Raw genomic sequence first — 23,977 nt, forward strand, 5'->3', positions numbered from 1 at the left:
CCCAGTTAGAGACACAAAAAGAGAACGCATCACACAGCCACTCAGAGAAACACTGCCCGCTTCCAAACTCATCGTGCCTCCCCAATGTCTTTCTATTCAGTAGAAAGACTGTTCTGAAGCCATGGAACTCCACAGAGGATTTTACACTTTAGCTACTAATTACTGTTTAAAAATGGACTTACCTAACACAGAGACACACAGACACACAGACACACACGTGCACACACACACACACACACACACACACACACACACACAGAATGAAACAGTGACAGAATTGAAGCCAGAAAAACAATTATTTTTCAGTACAGTATAACCTTTAGAAAAGAGCCTTAGAAAGTGTATTATTATTAGACCCGGAAAGATAGGCTACAGGCAGAGGACACAGGAGCTGTAAAAAGAGAATGCAAAGCCATTTTTTCCCCCTTGAAAGTCAGGAACCAGTTGATTTGTTAAGAATTAATTGCCCTACTAAACAAATGGCCCAAGGCCAGGAGCTGTGGTGGACCTGTTGAGAAAGGGAGACTTCAAGCCTCCCCAGATGTGCTTGGCTGTTGTCCCATTGTCATCTAGGAGAACTTGATTCGGCCAAGAGTCTATAGGTAGGGAGTCATAGGGTACTAATTACAGCTTTGGGCCAGGTCAAGTTCTTCCAAAGCTGGAACCCCGAGTGTCTCTGTTTCAGTTCCTGTTGTTAGGATTGAAACAGACAAAACCCAGCTAAAGGAAGGCTTGGTTTTGGCTCATGGTTCAAGGCTCAGCCTCTCAGCCCAAGGATGGTCAAGGCCATAGCAACTTGAGGCAGCTGGTTGTGTCACACCCACCACCGGGAAACCCAAGACCGTGGGTGTGTGCTGCTGCTTAGCTTCTGTATCCATTGACATCTGTTTCTGCAATAAAATACCATCGCCAAGAGCAAGTTAAGGATTGAAGTGTTTATTTCAGCTTATGGTTAGGGTTTATAAAGGCATGGATGGCAGGAGGGGCAGGAAGCTGGCTCATTACATTTTGTCCCCATGCAGGAAGCAGGGGGGTGGAGTGGGAAAGAGGAAGGGAGAGAGGAGGAGAAGAGACATACAGAGAGACAGAGAGACAGAGATAGAGACACAGAGAGACAGATAGAGAGAGAGACAGAGAGACAGACAGAGAGGCAGAGACAGACACAGCAAGCCAGAGAGAGAGAAGAGGAAGGAGGAAGTTGGGCAAAGGCTATAAACCCCCAAACCTCAGGCCTAGCACACTCAGAGGGGATCTACTTCTTAAAGGTTCCATGGCTTCTTAAAACAGCACCCCAGCTGGGGAATGAACCCTCAAATACGTGGATCTACAGGGGACCTCTCTCATCCAAACCAGCCACCACAGCCTTCTTTCTCCATGCACATAGTCTAAGGAAGATTAGAGTTGGAGAAGGCTGTCCCACCTCACTGGAATCAAGACACCCTCTCAGGCATGGCTGAGGCCCCTATCCCAGGTGATTCTAGAGCTTGTCCCATCGACAGTTCACACTATCCCAGCAGGACAAAGGGTCCTGGGGATGCTCATATCCTGCCTTTAGACAGCCTCAGACTGTACCGTTGACAGCTTCAGAGTGTACTGTTGCTGTCTTCTACCTGGTTCGATCCCTCTTTAAGGGCATTGCTCTCCTTCACTGCAGACGAATAATCCGTTCGGCTCAGAGAAGTTGATCATGGACCCCTTGTTTCACATTTGCACAGAAAGCTCTGCTTGTGTCCGTCACATGTGTCGGTGACTCTGTTTTTGAAGGACATCAGGCCAGCCCATTGATTCTCCTACGCGTTCGCTTACAGTCTCGTCCCCCAAGACAGTATATGCCGACGACGTGTATCAGCTTCATCTGGGAGCTTACCAGAACGCCAACTCTTTAGTTCTGGCCCACCTTGACCTGCAGGAATAGAGGCATATCCCTGAGTGACTCGAAGCATGTCAGGTTGCCAGAAAGGGACAAGGGTTCAGGGTTTGAGGGCATTTGCTGCTCTATCACAGGACATGAGTTCGGTTCCCAGACCTACCTTTTTTTTTTTTTTTTTTTTTGGTTCTTTTTTTTGGAGCTGGGGACCGAACCCAGGGCCTTGCGCTTCCTAGGCAAGCGCTCTACCACTGAGCTAAATCCCCAATCCCCCCAGACCTACCTTTGGAGGCTTAAAACCACTTTGGACTTCAGTTCTAAGGGATCTTATTCCTTGCCTAGCTTCTTTGGGCGCCTGTGTGCACAGGCAGGCAGGCATGTGGGTGTGCACACAAACACACACATCTATATACACACGTACACATAAACCCACAAACCCCTCCACTACGAATGCACACAAACACACCTATACACATATAAGTACACATGCACCCACAAACCCCTCCACCACGAATACACACAAACACACACACCCATACACATACATACACATGTACCCACAAACCCCTCCACCACGAATACACATACATGTACACACATGTGTATACACACACACATGCACGTACAAACCCCTCCATCATGAATGCACACACACACACACACACACACACACACTAAATGTATTTTTTTTTTTTTGGCTCTTTTTTTCGGAGCTGGGGACCGAACCCAGGGCCTTGCGCTTCCTAGGCAAGCGCTCTACCACTGAGCTAAATCCCCAACCCCACTAAATGTATTTTTAAAAGTAGGAGATAACCCACAGTCAGGTTTTCCCCAGATCAAACTAATCTCAGTTTGGCATTTCGTTTTGGTCTCTGCGGACTCACTTGTGTTTTGACATTCAAGGAAGTTCACTTCAGCAATGCTGGTGTGGAAATCCGTCTTTGTATCTGCTGTGAGCTCACTAACACGAGTGCTCAGACACCCCTGGCTGATATAGAAGCCCCGTGGCAGAAATTTACTTGGAAAGATAGGCGCCAAGGAAAGCCTTACTCTATACAGAATGAATAAAGGCAAGAAACTACTCAGGGCTGGGAATTGAGCTCAGTGGTAGAACGTTTGTTTAGCCTAAGGATTCCCCAGGTTCACTCCCCAGCACCACAGACACAGAAGCCCGCAAGCAAAACAAAACAGGAGCACAGTACTGGGAAACCGTTTTCCTTGTGTCTTCTTCACGCCTGACCTCAGAGTCGGTTTGCATCCTACCTTAACTGTGTCCCATGGCCAACGTGCACGCGCACCTCCTATTTGTCCAGTCCTTACAATCTGTGATTCTAGGCAGTCAGAATTTGATACCTGCATTGGCTGTCCTCGCCTTCCCCCACCTCATTCTTCGAATCTTTAGAGGTTGTCACAAGTTCCCGGCTGGCTCAGTGACTGTGGCTCTTGAGTCAGGGAACACGGTCTCTGGGGCTGGATCCAGGCTGTGTCATCCAAGAGCAGCCCGCTTGACACGGTGAATGCAAGCAGTGCTCGGTGAATGCAAGCAGTGGTCGATAGGAAGTCGGCATCCTTAGCTGGCGGGGAAAGCACGTTCACGCTGCAAAACAGGGGGACTGTAAATGACAGGGCGTAGGGAGACACAGATAAAGGGATATCCTGCAAGGTGGGCACCCAAACACTGTAGATATTTTCAGAAGTCCAAATTTCTAGTCCATCTTGAGTGACTTGGAAGTGACCCCGTGGGCATGAGAGCAACACGTCAGAATGAGTGTTTGCCTGCGTGTGCGTATCTGCACCATGCGCCTGCAATACCCACAGAGACAAGAAGAGGGAGTCAGAGCCCCCGGATCTTGATTCGCCTGCAATACCCACAGAGGCCAGAAGAGGGAGTCAGAGCCCCTGGAACTTGACTCAGGGGTCGGTTTCTCGCGTGGGAGTACCGAGGTTTTCAAGGCTTTACCAGGGGAAAGTCAGGAGGTGCCTCAGAATGTGGTGGGTTCCTGAAAGTGTTCTCTTGCTTTCTGTCTCTTTTGATGGACCAGTTTCTGAAGTTCCATGGTGGGGAGAACCTGGCGTTTATTGCCTCACAGGAACATGCCGAAGGCCTGTCAGATTGGAAGGCAAACAGCAGTCAGAGAGACATGTACACAATACACCCACTCCTTCCTTGTTTATCACTTCCGTGGCTTCTAATTGCTATAGAGAGAATCTCCCAGACTCTTCCCAGGACCCTTTGAGGCCCCAACATACACCCTATTCTTTAAGTCCCAAGCCTCAGTAATACTGAACATCTCTCACTTGTCGAATATGGTATGTAGATCTGGGCCGATGCCTTTTCTTTCCCTGCCTGATTTCTATTTGTTTAGCCAGGTTTTTGTTCAGATATGTTTTTTTCTCCAAGTACTCCCCCACCCTGAATTCCTAGACCAGGTTAGGTCCCATCTCTACGTATTTCCATTGGCTTTGCATTTTTTTCTTTGTAAATTGTATTTTACTTTTTATGCACCTGAATGCATGCATGTGCACCACATGCATGCAGTGCCCATGGAGGCCAGAAGAGGGAGCCAGAGGCCTGGGGACTGGAGTTACTGTAGAGGTGAGCCACCTTGTGGGTGCTGGGAACCGAACCTGGGTCCTGTGCAAAAGCAACAAGTTCTAACTGCTGAGCCACTCTCCTGACTTTCTTTATAGTGCGGTTTGTATTTCATTGAAATGTCGTGACTTTACCCCAACCCCACATTTTGGGTAAGCTCCAGAAAGCAGGCACCATCATATCTGTGTTCACTTAGTGTAATTTCAGCAAAGAGGGCAAGAACTACTGTTAAGTGGAGACTAACCTGCTCGTGAATGCGCGACTCTATACCCCCCCAAATCCCACAGGCTTATGTTTCAGGCTATCGAGACTCAGGCTGTAACTTTCCCCGGCTCCCTGTCTTCCAGGTAAAAATGCACATCAAGTCGGTGACTGACTTTGAGTGGTTGAAGCAGAGCAGATTTTATTTCAAAGAGGATCTGGATCAGACCGTGGTGTCCATCACAGATGTTGACTTCAACTACCAAAATGAATTTCTGGGATGCACGGATCGCCTCGTGATCACCCCGTTAACAGATAGGTAGGGAACCCCGTGCGTGGGGTCCCACTTGGTGATTAAGCGACGCGCTTAGACGGCCTTCAAAGCCCCACTTGAAACATTCACGAACGCCCGCTGCCGTCCTCTCTGGTCAGTGTGGTCATCAGAGGCAGCCAAACAACGAAATAATCCTTGTGGCTGCTTACAAGAGCATATGCATTAATGTTTTATGAGGTAGAAACGGATGAGAGAGTAAAAGCAAGATTGAATGTTTGCTGTGAGTAATTCAATAATGATTTTAGATTGTGAGAGGGGGAAAAATGCCCAGAAACCATAAAGGAAGTTAATAACGTTTCAAGAAAGGAAAAGTGCCTTTGAGAGCATTTAATTTAGTCTCCTGTATTTTAGGTTTTTGTTGAGTTTTATTCTTTTACTTTTTTTTTTTTTTTTTTTTTTTTTTTTGAGACTCTGATCTGACACATGTATAGACTAGACTGACCTGGAACTCTCAGCAATCCCCCTGCCTCCACCTCCAGGGTGCTGAGATAGAAGGCAGGGGCTATCACACTCTACACTGCTTTTTTGGTTTTGTTTTTTTGGAGACAAAGTCTCACTTTTTAGCCCTGGCTGGCATGACATTCGTTATGTATCCCAGACTGGGCTTTAAACTGGGACGATCCCCCTGCCTCTGCCTCCTGGGTATTGTGGGAGTGCAGCACCACAGGCTGCTGGCCTCCCAGTTTCCCAGCCGTGGGAACTGAACCAAGTCTCTTGGCGGAGTCTACCTCAGCTAATGACAGGTCCTGCCTCCAGGCAAGGTATGGATCTCTTCCGTCTTTCTATATGCCACCACAGTCCGTTCAATATACTGCACACAGAAATCGCTTACTAAATGTCTGTAGCATTGACTGAAACTGGGTGTTGGAGGATGTCCTGCCATGTTAATTGAGTCCGCTTCCAGATAAAACTACCACAGGACCCTTTTGTGTTCTCAGCTTTCTCTCGGTTTCCTCGCCCTTCCCCCTTGTTCGGTTTCCCTCCCCAACCCCTCCTCTAGCCCCTCCCCTGTCCCTCTTGTTTGTTTTCCCTCCCCCTGCCCCTCCCCCTGGTTTGGTTTCCCTCCCCCGCCCCTCCCTCCACTCCTCTTGTTTGGTTTCCCTCCCCGCCCCTCCCCCTTGTTTGGTTTCCCTCCCCCTGCCCCTCCCCTCCGCCCCTCTGGTTTGGTTGCCCACTTCTGAGCCCTCAGACCCATTCTTTCCTGGGTTGCAGATGCTACATCACGCTGGCTCAGGCGCTTGGAATGAACATGGGCGGTGCTCCAGCAGGACCCGCCGGGACGGGTAAAACGGAAACCACAAAAGACATGGGCAGGTGTTTGGGCAAGTATGTGGTTGTGTTCAACTGCTCCGACCAGATGGATTTCCGAGGCCTAGGGAGGATTTTCAAAGGCAAGTGTGGAAGAGTTTCGATTGGGTTCCTTTCCCGTCGCCTCTTAGTATTTTCTGATATGAATCGAAAACGACGCTAACATCATGGGGCTAGGCGGTTTATTGGATGTGGCTCTCTGGATTTAAATTCAGTGTGGTTCAATACCACGGACTGTGTTGCGTTGTATGTATTGAGAATGCATTGGAATTTGATTGCAGAATCAATTTATAACAGCCTGAAACAGTACCGGGGGGAGAAGTCGTCTTCATAACAGATTAATACATGACTCTTCCCTTCGCTGGGCTAAAACCCACTGAAATGAAAGTGGTTTGTTTGTTTGTTTGTTTTTGTTTTTAATTGTATAAAGCACAGTAACACAGGAAAACAAGAAGCAGGTTGGCCATCAGAGACTTGGAATTCTTGAGAAAAATCTTAGGAGGTGGATAGGCAGGAGGTGATTTCAGATAACACTGAGGAGAGGCACACACAAGGGCCTGTGAGTGTCAGCGCTTCTTAGCACAGCTCTCTGAAGTAGCAGCCCTGCCAAAGGACATCCCCAGATAGGGCAGGCAAGAGAAGGAAGGTGAAGGAACCGGGAAGGGTGACTGTCCTGTCACTCCCGTCCTTGCTGCAAAACACCAGAGGCAAAAGCAGCCCAAACAGGAACCTGCATCTGCGTTAAGAAATAACGTAGTAAAAACCCCATCAGCTCCACATTACCAAGGGACCTTAGAGTGGTACCCAGAACAAACAATAAACACACTGCAGGGCTGGAGAGACAGCTTAGACCACAGAGTTCTTGCCCAGTTTGCGGGACGCCCTGGGCTCAATCCTCAGGACCACATAATCAGTGTGTGGTGCTTAATGCTTCACAGCCTACTCAGCGGGTAGAGGGTGGGGTGTGGGGAGTTCAAAGCCAGTCTTGGCCTCAGAGCGGGCTCAGGGTAAAGTCTGGGAGAGGGATCCATGAAGCCTTTTTGCAAAAAAGAAAAAAAAATGACACATAAAGATAAAGAAAGAAAGCCAGAGATAGAGAAGAGAGTTAAGGTATTGCTTAGCTGAGTTAAAGGGGGAAACAGGAAAACTCCGTACACTTCAAGAATTAAATAGCTTCAGAGAGATTCAAAACTCTAAGCTATTCAGCCAACTAAAGAGAAAGGCTGTTAGGAACCCAAGGAGAATGAAACCAGGATTTACAAGGGGAAAAAAAAACAAAACAAACCACCCAATCTTGAGATGCCAAAATAGAATGCAGGTTAGAGGGACAGATTTAAACCTTCCCGGAGCCTCAGGACGGGAATCCCCAAGAGGGAGAGGAGAAGATTGGGCAGATAATAGAGAAAGAAAGAAAGCTTTTCACACAGCTGCAGGTGATGAAAGGTCTCCGTTCTTAGAGAATCGACAGGGAACAGTATTTGTACCCTCCGGGTCTGTCTCTGTGCTTGCTTTCATAAGAAATAAATAAAAACCCCTCTAGCCATTTTCTCTCTCATCCTGCACTCTGACATTCTTAGCTCACTGTAATAAAAGAAAACAGACAGATTGGACCATTGGATGGGGTATCCTTTAGTCTGCTGTTTTCCCCAGAGACTCAAGAGCTGTCCCTCTCCATCCCCATAGAAGGTAGTCCTTACATAGGGGGTGTGATGTCATCACAATGATGACCTCACAGAGGGCAGTCCTTACAGAGGGGGTGTGACATCCTCATGGAAGGCGGTCCTTACAGAGGTAGTGTGATGTCATCACAATGAGGACCTAACAGAGGGCAGTCCTTACAGAAGGGGTGTGATCATCATAATGACATCGTCACGGAAGGCGATCCTTACAGAAGGGGTGTGGTCGTCATAATGACATCGTCACGGAAGGCGGTCCTTACAGAAGGGGTGTGATGTCACTCTCCCACAGTGATACATTTGCACTTTGCCTTTGACACGGTCCCACTTTCATTGTGATTGGTGATGATAAGCAAGTAATTAAACATCTCCCATAACAAGGATGAAATAAACAGCACGGCGTGAAACCTCACATAAATCACATTTAGGAGTAATTGTTGGGGAGCACTTTGGAGAAACGACCACGGTGGAGAAGGTACCTCACAGAGTGAAACTTTGCAAATTAACTATTTCTCCCGTCAGGCCTTGCCCAGTCCGGTTCCTGGGGTTGCTTTGATGAGTTCAACAGAATTGAATTGCCTGTTTTATCTGTGGCGGCCCAACAAATTTACATAGTTCTGACAGCGAGGAAAGAGAGGAAAAAACAGTTCATCTTCTCAGACGGCGATTGCGTGGACTTAAATCCAGAATTCGGAATCTTCCTAACCATGGTGAGAACACGGGTTTTAAGCGCAAGTTGGAGAGTTTAATTGTTGTAGATATAAATAGACAAGTCCCTGTATCACAGGATAAACGAGCCAGAAGTCATGGATTCTCTCTTTCTTGTGGGTATTTAAAAGATTTTTAGATTATGTGTGTGTGTGTGTGTGTGTGCACGCATGTGAGTGTAGGTGCCTGTTGAGGCCAGAAGGGGGCGTTGAATTCCTCGGAGCTGAGGTTTATAGGTTGCCTGCTGCTATAGCAAAGAAAACCATCATGCCTGGCTTGGAGTTTCTGTCTAGAAAGGACATATCTAGTTCTCCTGGGACAAACTACACCTACCCACAATGGGGACTGGAGGGTGAGCGCGATTATCAAAGAGCAAGGACGGAACACAGATGCCCACTATGTCATCCTAGAGCTGCGGTATCCTCTGAGTATCATCTCATAGCTGAGATACTGCAGGCTCAAATCGCACAGCCAGTAAGAGAAACTAGCTATTGTGCCGTGTGTGTGTGTGTGTGTGTGTGTACGTGTGTATGCGTTTCTGTGCATGTGTGTCTATGCATTTGTGTCTGTGTGTATGCATGTGTGTGTAATGCATGCAGGTGGGTGCCCGCGCGTGTGGACACACACACACACACACACACACACACACACACATACACACACACACTTGCATGTGCACCCATGTATGGGTATGTGGAGGCCAAAGGTCAATATCGAGTCTTTCTGTGTTGATAATCTTATGGTTTTTTTTTTTTTCCTTTCTTTTTTTCAGAGCTGGGGACCGAACCCAGTGCCTTGTGCTTGCTAGGCAAGCGCTCTACCACTGAGCTAAATCCCCAACCCTAATCTTATGTTTTGAAACTTAGTCTCTTACCCATTACAGATGGTTGTAAGCCACCATGTGGGTGCTGGGAACCAAACCCGGGTTTTCTGCAAGAGCAGCCAGTCAGTGCTCCGACTCACTCAACCGTCTCTCCAGGCCCTCCCTTTTAATAACATATTTTAGATTGTAGTTGCTTGGGTCTATTTATCAGCCCTGCTCCATGTTTTAAACCAGCAGACACACAGGTGCTTACACTTTTTTTTTTTTTTTGCTGTGTAAAACTGTGTGCAACTTTGATCATGAATTGAAAATGAGGTGTATTTTAAAAAGGTATGATGTGAAATTACATCAAATACATAATAAAAACATACTAAATCAGGGGTTGGGGATTTAGCTCAATGGTAGAGCGCTTGCCTAGCAAGCACAAGGCCCTGGGTTCGGTCCCCAGCTCCGAAAAAAAAGAAAGAAAGAAAAAAAAAAACGTACTAGATCAAATGGACCAGTATACATTTTTGAGACCCCAAGGGCATTTTTACAAACCTAATGTTTCTGTGTATGGCCTCGGAATATGAATTGGGGGGGCTGAAATGCATTTATGTCTGGGAAATAAAAACGGAACAAATAATCAAATATATCTCAACTCCTAGAACCCCGGATACGCTGGGCGCCAGGAACTGCCCGAAAACTTAAAAATCCAGTTTAGAACAGTTGCGATGATGGTTCCTGATAGGCAGGTATGAACCAGGGCTTCTTTTTTTTTTTTTTTTTCCCCTTTTTTTTTGGTTCTTTTTTTCGAAGCTGGGGACTGAACCCAGGGCCTTGTGCTTCCTAGGCAAGCGCTCTACCACTGAGCTAAATCCCCAACCCCGAACCAGGGCTTCTAAGGATAACAGACCGTCCTTCATTCGTTCCCCCCCCCCGCCCCGCCCCCCACGAACCTGCTTACAAATGTCTCACTGTACCAACCTGCAGATCATCATGCGAGTTAAGCTGGCAAGCTGTGGCTTCCTTGAAAATGTTATCTTGGCGCAAAAGTTTTACGTTCTCTATAAACTCTGCGAAGAGCAGCTCACGAAACAGGTAAGAGTGCATATTTATTCTCCTTGTATAGAATTTAGGTCTTCGTTTCAATTTCTCTTAAAAAAAAAATCGTGCGTAAGCTCGTGTGGGCCTGTGTCTGTGAGTGCAGTACCCACAGGGTCAAGAGGAAGGCATCCGATTCATCCATCCGAGTCAGACTTGCAGCTGATTGGTGGGCAGCTGCCGCGGATGTGTCCCCGGAACTGAACTCCGGTCCTGGGGCGGAACTTGGGTCCTCCCCAAGGGCACTGCACCCTCTCAACCCCTGAACTGCCTTTCCAGCTCCTGAGTCTAGGTTTTAACTTTGCTGTTTTACCTCGATAGATGCTAGTCAGCGAGATTAACCGAACGCCAGGAGCCACTCCTAAATAAACGCACGGTGAACTCGACTCACTGGGTACCTGTTTTAAAATGTTTTAATACAGGGATACTTGGAGGTTCTCAGGAACTGGGGGGTGGGGGGATGCCCAGGAAGTTTAATTGTTGTAGATATAAATAGACAAGTCCCTGTATCACAAGATAAATGATTCTCTTTCTTGTGGGTATTTAAAAAAAAGATTTTTAGATTAATTATGTGTGTCTACGTGTGTGTGTGTGTGTGTGTGTGTGTGTGTTGTATGTGTGTACCCTTCACCCGCTCCCTCCAGTATTGACATCTTTTAGCTAGAGAATAGCAATACAACTCAAGAGCTTTGTCAATTGTACGTGCTCTCCTAGTGTGTGTGCGCGTGTGTGTTTATATCACGTGTGAAGATTAATGTAGCCCCCACCACAGTCAACACCGCACTTACATACTACAAGGTTCCCTTCCGCCACGCCTTTGCACTCTCGTCTTTCCCTCTCCCAAATGGCTCTGCTGTCAAAGCCACCCGTCCTTCGCTCTGTCCGAGACATTAGTTCAAGGATGCCTCATAAATGGAATTGTCAACGGGTAACTTACAGGCTCTGCGTTTAAAATCTATTGCCTGCCCTTCAGACTGCACCCAGCCATCTTATTCTGAGGTTTGAATCCTGTAATGTCACCCGGCTGTTTTTTTGTTTTTTTCCTGACAGAACGATCCCTTTCCTCACTCAAAGGGAAGGAAGATGAATGGAGCTGTCAACACGTCCCAGCGTGGCCATTCCACAACACCAGCCTGGACGTTTTCAGTGACGTATCTTTGCTCCCTCTCCCCCTGTCCTAGGTCCACTATGACTTCGGACTGAGAAATATCCTGTCTGTATTGAGGACCCTTGGATCTCAGAAAAGAGCACGGCCAGAAGACAGTGAGCTAAGCACGGTCATGAGAGGACTACGAGACATGAACCTTTCCAAACTGGTAAATACCGACTCAGATCATGGGTGCATTTCGATGGCACACAACGAACGTGCCTCTCCTGTTGGTTGTGAATGGTAATCCAGGGCCTCCGGGGGAGGCCTTCTGCCCCAATTTCCAGGTCCAGTTTACCTTAAAATTGTTTTTGAATTTAAAATTCTTATTTATGGTATATCATTTTTTCCCCCTGCATACATGTTTGTCTGTGTACCATGTATGTGCATGAGTTGCCGGAGGAACTAGAGTTGTAGTTGGTTGTGAGTCACTGACCGCCATGGTCCTCTGCGAGAGCAACCAGGGCTCTTAACCACTGAGCCATCTCTCCAGCCCCCTTAAAAATTAAAACCCGCATCGTTGTATGAGTACACGCACGTGCACGCGTGGAGTGTCACATCCGTGAGTGTGGAGGTCAGATGACAAGTTTGAGGAGTTGGTTTTTCTTCCTGCAGGTGGCTCCCAGTTCTAGAACTCAGGTTGTCAACGCTTGGCAAGGAACTATGAGAAGTCTATACTGTGTGTGTGTGTGTGTGTGTGTGTGTGTGTGTGTGTATTTGTATGAGTGTGTCTGTCGCTCTGTGAGTCTGTCTCTCTGTGAGTATGTGTATGTATGTATGTGTGCATGTATGTGAGTGTGTGTATATGTGTAAATGTGTGTGTGACTGTGAGTGTGTGAGTATAAGTTTCAAGTGTGTATGTGTGTCTTTGTGAGTGTTTGTCTCTCTGAGTGCATGTATGGGTGTGTATGTATGAGTCTGTATGTGTGTGTGTGTAAATGTGAGTGTGTGTATGAGTGTGTCTCTGTGAGTGTGTGTATTTTTGTGTACACATATGTGAGTGTGTATATGTGTAAATGTGTGTGTGACTATGTGTGAGTATGTCAAGTATGTGTGTGTGTGTGTCTGTCTCTCTGTGAGTCTGTCTCTGTGAGTATGTGTATGTATGTATGTGTGCATGTATGTGAGTGTGTGTATATGTGTAAATGTGTGTGTGACTGTGAGTGTGTGAGTGTAAGTTTCAAGTGTGTATGTGTGTCTTCGTGAGTGTTTGAGTGCATGTATGGGTGTGTATGTATGAGTCTGTATGTGTGTGTGTGTAAATGTGTGAGTGTGTGTATGAGTGTGTCTCTGTGTGTGTATTTTTGTGTACACGTATGTGAGTGTGTATATGTGTAAATGTGTGTGTGACTATGTGTGAGTATAAATGTCAAGTATGTGTGTGTGTGTGTGTGTGTCTGTCTGTCTGTCTGTCTGTCTTTGGGGGTGGAGTACTCAGTGATTACAAGCACTTCTGCTCTTCCAATGGGTCTGAGTTCAGTTTCTAGCACCCATGCCAGGGGCCCAAAACTGCTAACTCCATCTCCGGGCGGACCCCATGCCCTCTCCTGGCGTCCGTGGGTTACTGCACTCAGGTGCACACATCCACACACAGACACAGATCTGTATAAATAAAAATAAGTCATAAAGTAAAAAGTACCGGAGGGAGCTCCAGAGGATAGAAGAAATTGAGAAGGGACTGGAAGTTGGGAATACAGCAATCTGTGTATTAAAGACATAGCAAACAAAGTGTTGGTGGTGATGGGGGTGGGGTCAGCTTACTCAAACCTATGCCTTAAAAATAAAGGTAGGGGGGTTGAGGATTTAGCTCAGTGGTAGAGTGCTTGCCTAACAAGTGCAAGGCCCTGGGTTCAGTCCTCAGCTCAAAAAAAAAAAAAAATGTAGGACTCTGTTCCAGTGGAGACTTCCAGCCACTGTTGGGTGAATCCTGCTTGGCTGACAGACGGTTGCTGACCGGGTATGTGTGTGTCCATGTCTGCCCTCCTAGGTTGATGAAGATGAGCCCTTGTTCCTCAGCTTGATCAACGACCTGTTTCCGGGTTTACAACTGGACAGCAATACTTATGCGGAACTGCAGGCCGCGGTGGACAACCAGGTTAACCTAGAAGGTCTGATTAACCACCCACCCTGGAATCTCAAATTAGTGCAGGTAAGGGCACCGGAAGCCCCCGGCATGTGCCTGCCAGAGGTCACGATGTCAGCTCTCACCCCACCACACTTACTGGATGTGAATGTTGACACCGAGTTAAAATGCCGTATCCCTGTCCCCCACGGGACGAATCCTCAGGGGGTTGTGTTTCTCTTAGAAAAGAACGATTTTGCCCTGTCATGCGGCAATCAGGCGGTCACTTAGTCTAGCTGTCCCTTAAGCCTCCTGAGAAGGTTGATTTAGGTAAGCAGAGTCTATGACAGTTGGGGAGTTACAGCCTAGCTGGTCCCTTGCTGTCTCTCTGGCAGTATTACCTGCAGCTGACACCTCAGGGGTGACACCCTCAAGCCTGAGGAACCTGAGTCTTCTCCTTTGCTTGTGTGTGTGTGTACGCATGTGCACACATATATGTGTGTGTGTGTGTGTGTGTGTGTGTGTGTGTATGTGTGAGTGTAAGATGTGTTATGGCTTGAGAATATTAGATCTATAGCCCAGGCTGGCCTAGGATTTGCTATGTAGTCGAGGATGGCCCTGACCTGTTGATCCTTCTGCTTGTCTCGAGTGCTGGGATTATAGAAGCACACCACCTTATACTGAGTATCCGAAGCCAGCGGCTTCATGACTCTGGGCCCTCAGCCCTCCCTGACTGAGCTATGTCTACAGCCCACTGTCTGCTGTGCTCTCAGTATGTCTCCTTAAATCCCCTCTCCCATTCCCGCGTGCCCAGCTCCCGTCTGCTGCTGCTGTGTGTAGCAAGTGGAGGACGGAGGCCACTTTGTGTGTGGGCACAGGGGGCAGGCCTTGCCCGAGCACTTATCCCTCCCAAGCACCATCCCCTCAAGGAAGGATGGCTGGGGGAGGGGATGGGAAGGCCAAGCTCCCCCGACTCAGATGGGGGTGGGGGCCTGTGGGGATCACACTTGTCTGCCTGCTGGGGCTGCCCTCCGTTGCACCTTACTCGGCTCTTCTAATCCCTGGCAATGTTATCTCCACGCCTTTCTTTGTATCCCCCCAAGGGCTCTCTCCAAATAAATCACTTCCACACATAAAATCTTTTTGTAAGCTGCGCCTCCGGAGACCCAGAAGGCCCAGGGTCACCCTGGAACTTTACAGAGATGCTATGCGCTACCGCTTTCCACCACCGGGGGGCGACATCACCACACACCACACCACCCACCCCCCCACCCACCCCCCACCCCCCACCCCCCACACACACATATACCCATCTCACGAGGCAGAAAGCTGATCCTGAATTACTTGCCAGCTGTAATTCAAGTCCCACGCCGTCATTACGTTACCGTTTATGTTGTTTTTTTTTAAATGTGATGCTAGTTTTTGCCTCCCGAATCCAGTAAAACAAAGAACACTTGGATGCTATTTAAAGCCTTTAAAATCTCAGCCAACTTACACAAACAACAGCCAGAGACTAATAACCTGCGTTTTCCAATGTGTCATTCGGTGGTGCAGTTATATGAGACCTCTCTGGTACGGCACGGCCTGATGACCCTCGGGCCCAGTGGTTCCGGGAAGACGACAGTCATAACAATTCTGATGAAGTCATTAACAGAGTGCGGGAGGCCCCACAGAGAGATGCGAATGAACCCAAAGGCGATTACCGCGCCTCAGATGTTCGGCCGGCTGGACACAGCCACCAACGACTGGACAGATGGGATCTTCTCCACCCTGTGGAGGAAGACATTAAAAGCTAAAAAGGGTAGGCAGGGACGCCCCTCCCAGTCTGCCCTTTCTCTGCAAGCTTATTAACAACGGGAGAGCATTTGCTTGCTCCTTTTTTCTGATGGAGAAACCGATCCATCTTCCCATGCATCCTTGTTTTCAGGTGAAAACATCTTCCTCATCTTAGATGGCCCCGTGGATGCCATTTGGATCGAAAACCTAAACTCTGTGCTAGACGACAACAAGACACTCACCCTGGCCAATGGGGACCGCATTCCCATGGCCCCGACCTGTAAGCTGCTGTTTGAGGTGCACAACATTGAGAACGCGTCCCCCGCCACGGTGTCGAGGATGGGTATGGTGTACATCAGCAGTTCGGCTCTCAGCTGGAGGCCGATATTACAGGTGGGAACCGGAAGTGGGCAAGGGTCTACAGGTCTCCTCTCTTCTCATCCTGCCTACGTGTGGACACACGTGGGTGCCCATGGTCCCCGTGTACGGGTACATGCGGCTGCCAGAAGAGAGCCCTGGGTGTTTTGTCCCCTCCTCTCCCCGCCATCCCCATCGCTGGGGTCATTAGCATACGCCAGCACACCCGTTTTATTTATTTATTTTTTTAACGCGAGTTCCAGGATTTGAACTCACGTCTTGGAGCTTGCAAGGCAAGCGAGCGCTTGGCAACAGAGTTGCCCTCCCTCCCAGCCCGACCGGTTTCTTAGTACTCAGATGCTGCCCTTTGACCTCAGGCATGGCTGAAGAGGCGTACCCAGCAGGAAGCCACTGCCTTCTTGAGTCTGTACGACAAGGTGTTTGAAGACGCGTACACATACATGAAACTCAACCTCATCCCCAAGATGCAGCTCCTGGAGTGTAATTACATCACGCAGGTGAGACTCTCGGAGTCTCTCGGAGACTCCGCCGCCTGACGGGCACCTAGGATAGGAAGTTCCTACAGCCTCAGAGGAGGATTTGGGCTCTGAGACGTAAATCCCTAGAGGAGGAGGGATGAATTCACAACCTGGTAGTCTTAACTCTGGAGCCAGAAGCAACAGAGGAGGAGGCCTTTTACTTTTCAGATTGGAAAAGCAGACTCGGCAGCAGGAGGCGGGGTCCCAGCTCAGCGTCATTTCCGATTCCGTTTCCGTTTCTGTTCACACAGCCGGTCTGAAACCTTCTCTCCTCTAACGCTGGGGACTATAGGGACAGTCATCAGGCGGCGTCTTGAGATATTCCCGTTTTCTTTCCTCTTCCCCTCTCTTGCTCTCGGTTTTCTCCCTTCAAAAAATGTCAACCTGACCGTTTTTTTTTTTTTAAACCGAGACAAAATAAATAAATAAATAAAATAAAAATGGATCTTATCTGAAATCTCTTGCAGTCTCTCAATCTCCTGGAAGGTTTAATCCCTTCCAAAGAAGAAGGTGGTGTCTCCTCCGTGGACCATCTCCACAAGCTGTTCGTGTTTGGCCTGATGTGGAGTTTGGGAGCCCTCCTGGAACTGGAGAGCAGAGAAAAACTGGAAGTCTTCCTGCGAGGTCATGAGAGCAAGTTAAACCTGCCGGAAATAGCCAAGGACTCCCACCACACCATGTATGAGTTTTACGTTACCGACTACGGTAAGCACAGAGAAGTACGGCTCAAACAAAACCACCGGGAAATATAAACTTCCAAGCCACCCGGGGATATAACGACAAAGACATTTTTTTTTTTTTTTTTGGTTCTTTTTTTCGGAGCTGGGGATCGAACCCAGGGCCTTGCGCTTCCTAGGCAAGCGCTCTACCACTGAGCTAAATCCCCAACCCCAAGATATCTTAAAAATAAGTCAGAGACGGGATTTTTACATAGCTGTGCCGGGAGCGACCACTCTGACTGTTTCACTTGGGAGTGGTCTAAGTAAGACCGGCTGGGAGAAACATCCCCTGGCACATCGCCTGCTTCCTAATGCTTAGGGGGTACCATGGAAACACACACAGCTGAGGGGGTCCGGAGATCTCTCTGTTGCCAACGTCAGTGTGAATAGCATGAATAGCGTGAACCCAGTGGGCGGGGCCCTGTGCACTGCATTCCTCCAGGCCCCCTACTCAGCTTTTCTTTAAACAAATGCCCTTCAACTCAAGACTTTTGTCCAGAATCAGGCTCGAATGGCTCCTAAGCTATTAGCGGACGCTCCTTCCCTGGCTCTTATGTTTACCTCTGCTGCTACCCCAAACCCCCCAGGGCAGCAAAGGTATTTCTGTGTGGCTACATTAAAGGGAGAAATAGGACGGGAGGGAAACCAGGAGTGAAAAAGAATCGTGTAAGCAGAAGATTTAGCACGAGGGCCGCAGCTGACTCCTAGTTGAGGAGTAACTGGTTGTGTGTCTCTGAGAACCTCCAGAGGGCTGAGGGAGCGGGAACGGGGGAGAGGGGACTATCATTCAGAGGGCTTGTTCACAGGGTCGTTATGAAAAAGATTCCCTCGCTCTCTAACCAGAGCTGCTGCCGGGCAGCTGTACCCCCCAGACGCCGCACAGGGCCGGGTGAACTTCTGAGTTTCCTTGGCACCTTTGAGGGCGGGAGAGCCCTGCCGATGGGACGGGGTATTGGGAGGGATTGTGTCACTGTGCAAGGGTACAGGTCCGAGGACGACTTGTGGCAGTTGGCTCCCTCCTCCCACTGTGTGGTGCCAGGGTCCGAGCTTAAGTTGTCAGACTTGGTTGGAAGCCCCTCCAGCTGCTGAGCCATCCCGTGGGCCCTCTCCAGTCTTACCACTCTAAATGGTACATTAGACCATCGATACGAAACGATGAAATTTATACGCCCAAGCGTCTGTGCCCACAAAGTAGACCAAAGTGCTTTATATACCTTGTGCCTCCTTAAGCGCTCTCAGGCTGTTAGCTCATCTGTGTGTGTGTGTGTGTGTGTGTGTGTTTGAACCTATGTGTGTCTGTGCCTCTGAATTTATGTATGTTTTTGTGTGTATATGTATGTTTTTATGTGTCTGTGTATATGGTATGTATATAGTGTATATATATGTATAGACATATATGTATGTATATATGTATATACATGTATAGATGTGTACGTGTGTGTGTGTGTGTGTGTGCGTGCGTGCGTGTGTATGTGTCAGTTCTTGTTTTCACTGGACGCCAGCACTTTTGGAGAGACTCCATTCTTAGATTTGGAAGTCCCTGCTTCCAGGCCCGATGGAGTCTGCCTTGATCCTCTAGCATCAGTAAATGGAACGCAGTATATGGAACCGTGTCCTTTAGACCCTGGGCAAAGGCAGGAGGGAACCCGGTCACGAGGGAACCCGGTCACGAGGGAAGGAGGCTTCCAATGGGCACTTAGGGAAACCCCGCTTGAACTGCCCGTCTCATCAGAGTGGGAAGGGGTCGATTTGGAGGAGGCCCCTGGGTCAGAGCTTCAACAGGAAGCTACGCAGGGAGGAGGAGCCACAGGAGAACGTGAACCGGAAGACAAACCCACCAACAGCGAAACAGCAATGGTCGACGCATTGAACTAACGCTACGAGGTAGATGGGCGATTCCAGCGAGGTACAGGGTCCTTGCCTTTGTACTTAGCTGACGGTTGTGGAACAGCCCATTCTAAATAAGCAGAGTTTGTCTTTTTTCAAGATCAGAGAACCATTTACAGTAACACCGTAGACTGCGAAACCTTCAGGACAGAGAGACTTTGTAGCAATCCGTGTTTCCATCTCGAAAGAATGCAGGCTTCAGTTAATCCCAAAGTACACAGAAGAAAGGGGGACGGTTAAAACAGAAGTCAATGAAATAGAGGCTAGAATGGGAAAAGGGTGAAGCCGAATGGTAGTTCTTTGTAAAGATCAATGAACATGATAAGCCCATTATTGGTATCAGGGTTAAAAACATAAGGAGATATAAATTACCATTGGGGAGCTGGAAGATGAGTTCAGTCAGCAATAATGGACAGTTTACAAACCGAGGCAGGCCTCAGTTTACCACGCAAGTGAGGGGGCCTCAGTTTCGCCCCCAGGACTGATCCGGGATGATGTGAGAGCCGGCAAGAAGGAAAGGGGCGGGGGGCATTAGATAAATAAATTTATCAGTGCCTCGGGAAAGCATTCTCATTTTTTTGCATGATCTGAGCGACTGTCCCTGTCTTATAACGTAACCATCGAGGGACACGCTTTGACTAAGACGGAATTCAAACCTGCCACGTAGGTGACTGGGAACATTGGAACAAGAGACTTCAGCCATACTTCTATCCGACGGACAGCATTCCAGAGTACTCATCCATCTTGGTTCCAAATGTGGACAACATCAGGACCAATTTCTTGATAGACACCATCGCGAAACAACATAAAGTGAGTGTCCCCCCCACCCTCCCCACCCCCGACCTCGTGAGGAACGTGTTTGCATTCACACACCACAGACAGAGAACCCAAATCCTAACACAAGGGCCCGGAGGGCATGTTGCCGGGGAGAGAGACTCTGTCAGCCGCTCCAGGTTCCAAGACCTGCTCTTCCTCTCGGTCTCCCCTGGGCTGGATGAAGGATGTGGGTATGGCCTTCCAGACTCTCTTCCATACCCCAGTGGGTCTGCAAATAGGCATCCATATTCTCTCCCAGCATCTAAGCATGGCTGTGTGCGTTTATTCCTTTAAATGTTTAATTTCCCTGGGTGTAATCTAAACGTGGGCGTGATTGCAGAAAACAAACAAAACGGTGGAGTCTCAACTCCTGGGATGGCGAGTGACAGCAGGCAGGGCCATAAGGTGTTTGGTACCCAGCACTGGGTGGCACCCTTCAGCCCAGTCCGTCCACGTTTGCAGGCGGTTTTGCTCACGGGAGAGCAGGGGACGGCGAAAACGGTAATGGTGAAGGCTTATCTGAAGAAATATGACCCCGAAGTGCAGCTCTCCAAGAGTCTGAATTTTTCCTCCGCTACGGAGCCTATGATGTTCCAGGTAGGACATTTGTTGTGGGGATGAGCAGGCTAAGATTTTAAAGTGGTGGTCCCCATAGAAGGCGTGCACTCCGTGTACCCCCCAAACGTGTTTGGATTTGCGGTTAGCATCCGTGAAATTTGCTCTCTTTTTTTTTTTTAGAAGATTTTTTATGTGTGTGTGTGTGTGTGTGTGTGTGTGTGTGTGTGTATGTGCACACACATGCACACATGTGAATTGATGTGTACCATATGTATGCAGGAGCCTGAGGAGGCCCCGAAAGCAGGTGCCAGATCTCCTAGAATTTGGAAACTGCCATGTGGTTGCTATGAACCATATCTGGTCCTCGGCCAGAGCAGTAAGCTCTCCTGATTACCGAGGCCCAAGTCTGCTCTCTCGTTACTGAATCAGAAGCCCAATCCAAGTCGTGTGCTGCTTCGGCTTTGTGTCGAAGCTGGAGGCTTGGGGGCAGGCACATCAGTTCTAGTACACCGGTGGTCAACCTCCCTGTCTCTGGCTTTTACAAACGCAAGGGATGCATACTTAATAGTTAAGCTTGAACTTCATGGCTACGTTAGCAAATTACGTCCCAGTTTGGAAACTCGATGAGTTACAAGGATGGAAATCCAGTGCCCGAGACAAACCATTTCCCTTTTCCTAGAGAACGATCGAAAGCTACGTGGATAAAAGGATGGGGAGCACCTACGGGCCCCCAGGAGGGAGGAAGATGACCGTGTTTATTGACGATATCAATATGCCTGTCATCAATGAGTGGGGAGATCAGGTATGTCTGAGGGACTCCATGTAGCTGGCACGCGACTGCCCTGGAGTTAGAGTTCCAGGAGATTGTGTGTCATCCGAGGTGGGGTACCGGGTGTTGAGATGGGGTCTTCTGAAAGAGGCGTGGTCAACTGCTCAAAGTTAAGTCTACGGCCCCTCTGACGTCTCCTTTCGGAAACCTATCTGTGGTTTGGCATGATTCCTCACGTGTACTTGGAATCTTGACTTCAGGCCGTTTCTGGTTTCCCTGCCTTGATTTTATCTTAGTTGGCCCCTCTCTGGTGACTACCCAACAGATAAACCATGGTCAACAAGCCACCAAAAGGCCACATCTCATCCCCTCACCCGCTCATCCAATGGTAGACCACGGTCCCAGCTGCCGTCCCCTGTCAACCCAAGTCATTCCCCGTTAGAAGACCTTACCACTGTGGCCGGCATCCAGCATGTCCCTGATTCAGTCCCAGAGACACCACACAGCCCCAAGCCCCATCTCATTTGAGTCTACTAGGCCTGGCTCTTTCTCCCCACTCTTTCTCTCTATGAGCCCCTCCTGATCCCCACTCTGGGACCCACCAGAAGCTCAGTCGTCAGAGCCAACCTTGAGGTGGTCCCTTATGCTCCTGCCCTACTTCAGGACTGAAGGACTCAGCAGTTCTCAGAGACAGAGACATGCTTAGCTCCAGCCTGCCTTTATTGTCTGTGAGCCGAGCGGCTCCTGGGTTCTCAAATCTCTTGTTCATCTGGGGGTGTCTAGTCAGACTTAAGATATCCCAGCCTTGTTGGGCTGCAAGTCCTCTGTAACTCAGGAAGCAGCCTCCCTGTATCCTGACAGGAATCGGGCTGTTCTCCGTATTGAGCCGTCCCCTCCTGGGAGCCTTGCATTTCATCTCCTTGCTTTATTTTCTCGAAAACATTTACAGTCTGCTATTTTATTCACGCATAAGCATAACACTTGCGCGTTTTGTCTCCCACAAGAATGCATGCTTCATGAAGATGGATTCTCTTGAGTGTGTGTGTGTGTGTGTGTGTGTAGAGAGAGAGAGAGAGAGAGAGAGAGAGAGAGAGCGCGAGCGCCTAGCACACAGTGGTTGAATACTGGTTGGATGAAAGACTGTTCCATTGGGAGTGCTTATGCACCGACCCCTTGGTAATACCCAGAAGGAATTTGAATACACAGAGTAGAATCTCAGAAGGGAAGCTAGAGAGCCACAGCTCTGAGTCTTCAGGGTGTGGCGTTTGCTTATGCACCAACCCCTTGGTAATACCCAGAAGGAATTTGAATACACAGAGTAGAATCTCAGAAGGGAAGCTAGAGAGCCACAGCTCTGAGTCTTCAGGGTGTGGCGTTTCAGTGGTGTCGCAGGAATCCTGGGAAGGAGAGGGAGGCCTGGAAGACAGGTAAATACAAGAGCCGGTGGGAGAAGCGTGGGTAAGCAGTGATCTGTAAGCCATCAGGGGAAGCTGGAAAGAATCGTGCCTCAGATACAAAGGCAACACGGGCTTTTGTCTAAGATGGAGGGCACATCAACAGTGTTAGAGGCTACAGAGAGAGGTCTGTAACCTCCAGACCAAGCCGCTGAGCAGTTCACAGTGTTAAAGGCCCTGGGGCTGACAGTGACACCGCTCTGCCTGCTGATCCAGTGCGTGAGTGAGTGTGGAGGCGGCTGTAGTCAGACTTTGCAACTCTTTTTTTGTCGTTTTTGTTTTAAGACAGGGTTTCTCTGTGTAGCCCAGGCTGTCCTGGAACTCTACATAGACGAGGCTGGCCTCCAACTCAGAGATCTGCCTGCCTCTGCCTCCCAAGTGCCGGGACTAAAGACAGTTTGCCACCACCGCCCCGCTCAGACTTGTAACTTCTGTGTGCTGTTGACAGCACCCCAGGTATCTAACATCCACCAGGCCTACCCAAACTTACCTGCAAACTTGTCCTATCAATACAGCAGGGGTTGCACCAGACTCATACTGGACACTGGTATCGTGTCATCCAAGGCGCCTTGAATGAAGGTGTAGGTCGAAAATCACATGTGCGCTTTCCGACGACCTCACCTGTAGTACTTTTTTTTTTTTCTTTTTTTCAGAGCTGGGGACCGAACCCAGGGCCTTGTGCTTGCTAGGCAAGCGCTCTACCACTGAGCTAAATCCCCAGCCCCGACCTGTAGTACTTTTTTAGACATTCTCGAGGCCACGCCTGCGTCTAAAGACGCTGCTGTGTGAAATTTCAGATCACCAACGAGATCGTGCGTCAGATGATGGAGATGGAGGGAATGTACAGCCTGGACAAACCCGGAGACTTCACCACCATCGTGGACGTGCAGCTCATAGCCGCCATGATTCACCCCGGAGGGGGGCGGAACGACATCCCACAGCGCTTAAAAAGACAGTTCACTGTGTTCAACTGCACGCTGCCCTCCAATACTTCTATCGACAAAATCTTTGGTACGGGTGCTCCGGATGCGCGATATTTCCTTTTCATTGCATCCCATAGCGGAACTAAGCCACGTGAAATTTACTCAAGAGCTAAAATGCTTGTCTGAGTTGGGGACGAAGTATCTGAGGTGAACGGCTAAACACCAGCTTTAAGATGGCTCGAGTTTATAGCCTGTCCTAGGACAAGAAGAGACTGAGAGAGGACCTCGTAGATGTGACATGAGAAGTTGGGGAGGACTAAGGAGTTGTCCACGCAAGTCAGAGGACCCGGGTTCAACCCCTCAGAACCTGCATTAAA

The 23,977-nt window shown here is 48.8% G+C and overlaps 1 protein-coding gene and 1 long non-coding RNA gene across 2 annotated transcripts in view; one reads left to right on the forward strand and one right to left on the reverse strand.

Moving 5' to 3' along the window:
- Positions 1–23,977, forward strand: part of Dnah8 (dynein, axonemal, heavy chain 8) — a 256,161-nt gene that overhangs the window by 107,206 nt on the left and 124,978 nt on the right. The window contains 15 exon segments of the mRNA NM_001427092.1: positions 4,808–4,980; positions 6,208–6,386; positions 8,502–8,689; positions 10,158–10,244; positions 10,483–10,590; positions 11,775–11,909; positions 13,728–13,889; positions 15,357–15,603; positions 15,730–15,971; positions 16,313–16,453; positions 16,942–17,179; positions 19,748–19,890; positions 20,359–20,493; positions 21,134–21,256; positions 23,475–23,688. Coding sequence (NP_001414021.1) covers positions 4,808–4,980; positions 6,208–6,386; positions 8,502–8,689; positions 10,158–10,244; positions 10,483–10,590; positions 11,775–11,909; positions 13,728–13,889; positions 15,357–15,603; positions 15,730–15,971; positions 16,313–16,453; positions 16,942–17,179; positions 19,748–19,890; positions 20,359–20,493; positions 21,134–21,256; positions 23,475–23,688 — 2,515 coding nt within the window.
- LOC120098982 (uncharacterized) lies at positions 921–16,685 on the reverse strand. The gene is made up of 5 exons (XR_015645647.1): positions 16,333–16,685; positions 15,298–15,572; positions 3,828–3,972; positions 3,221–3,464; positions 921–1,903 (listed from the first exon to the last, which is right to left on the reverse strand). It is a non-coding gene; the product is annotated as an uncharacterized LOC120098982 (long non-coding RNA).

Source organism: Rattus norvegicus, chromosome 20 (assembly GCF_021556685.1).
Source record: "Rattus norvegicus strain SHRSP/BbbUtx chromosome 20, alternate assembly SHRSP_T2T, whole genome shotgun sequence".
Taxonomy (NCBI): Eukaryota; Metazoa; Chordata; class Mammalia; order Rodentia; family Muridae; genus Rattus; species Rattus norvegicus.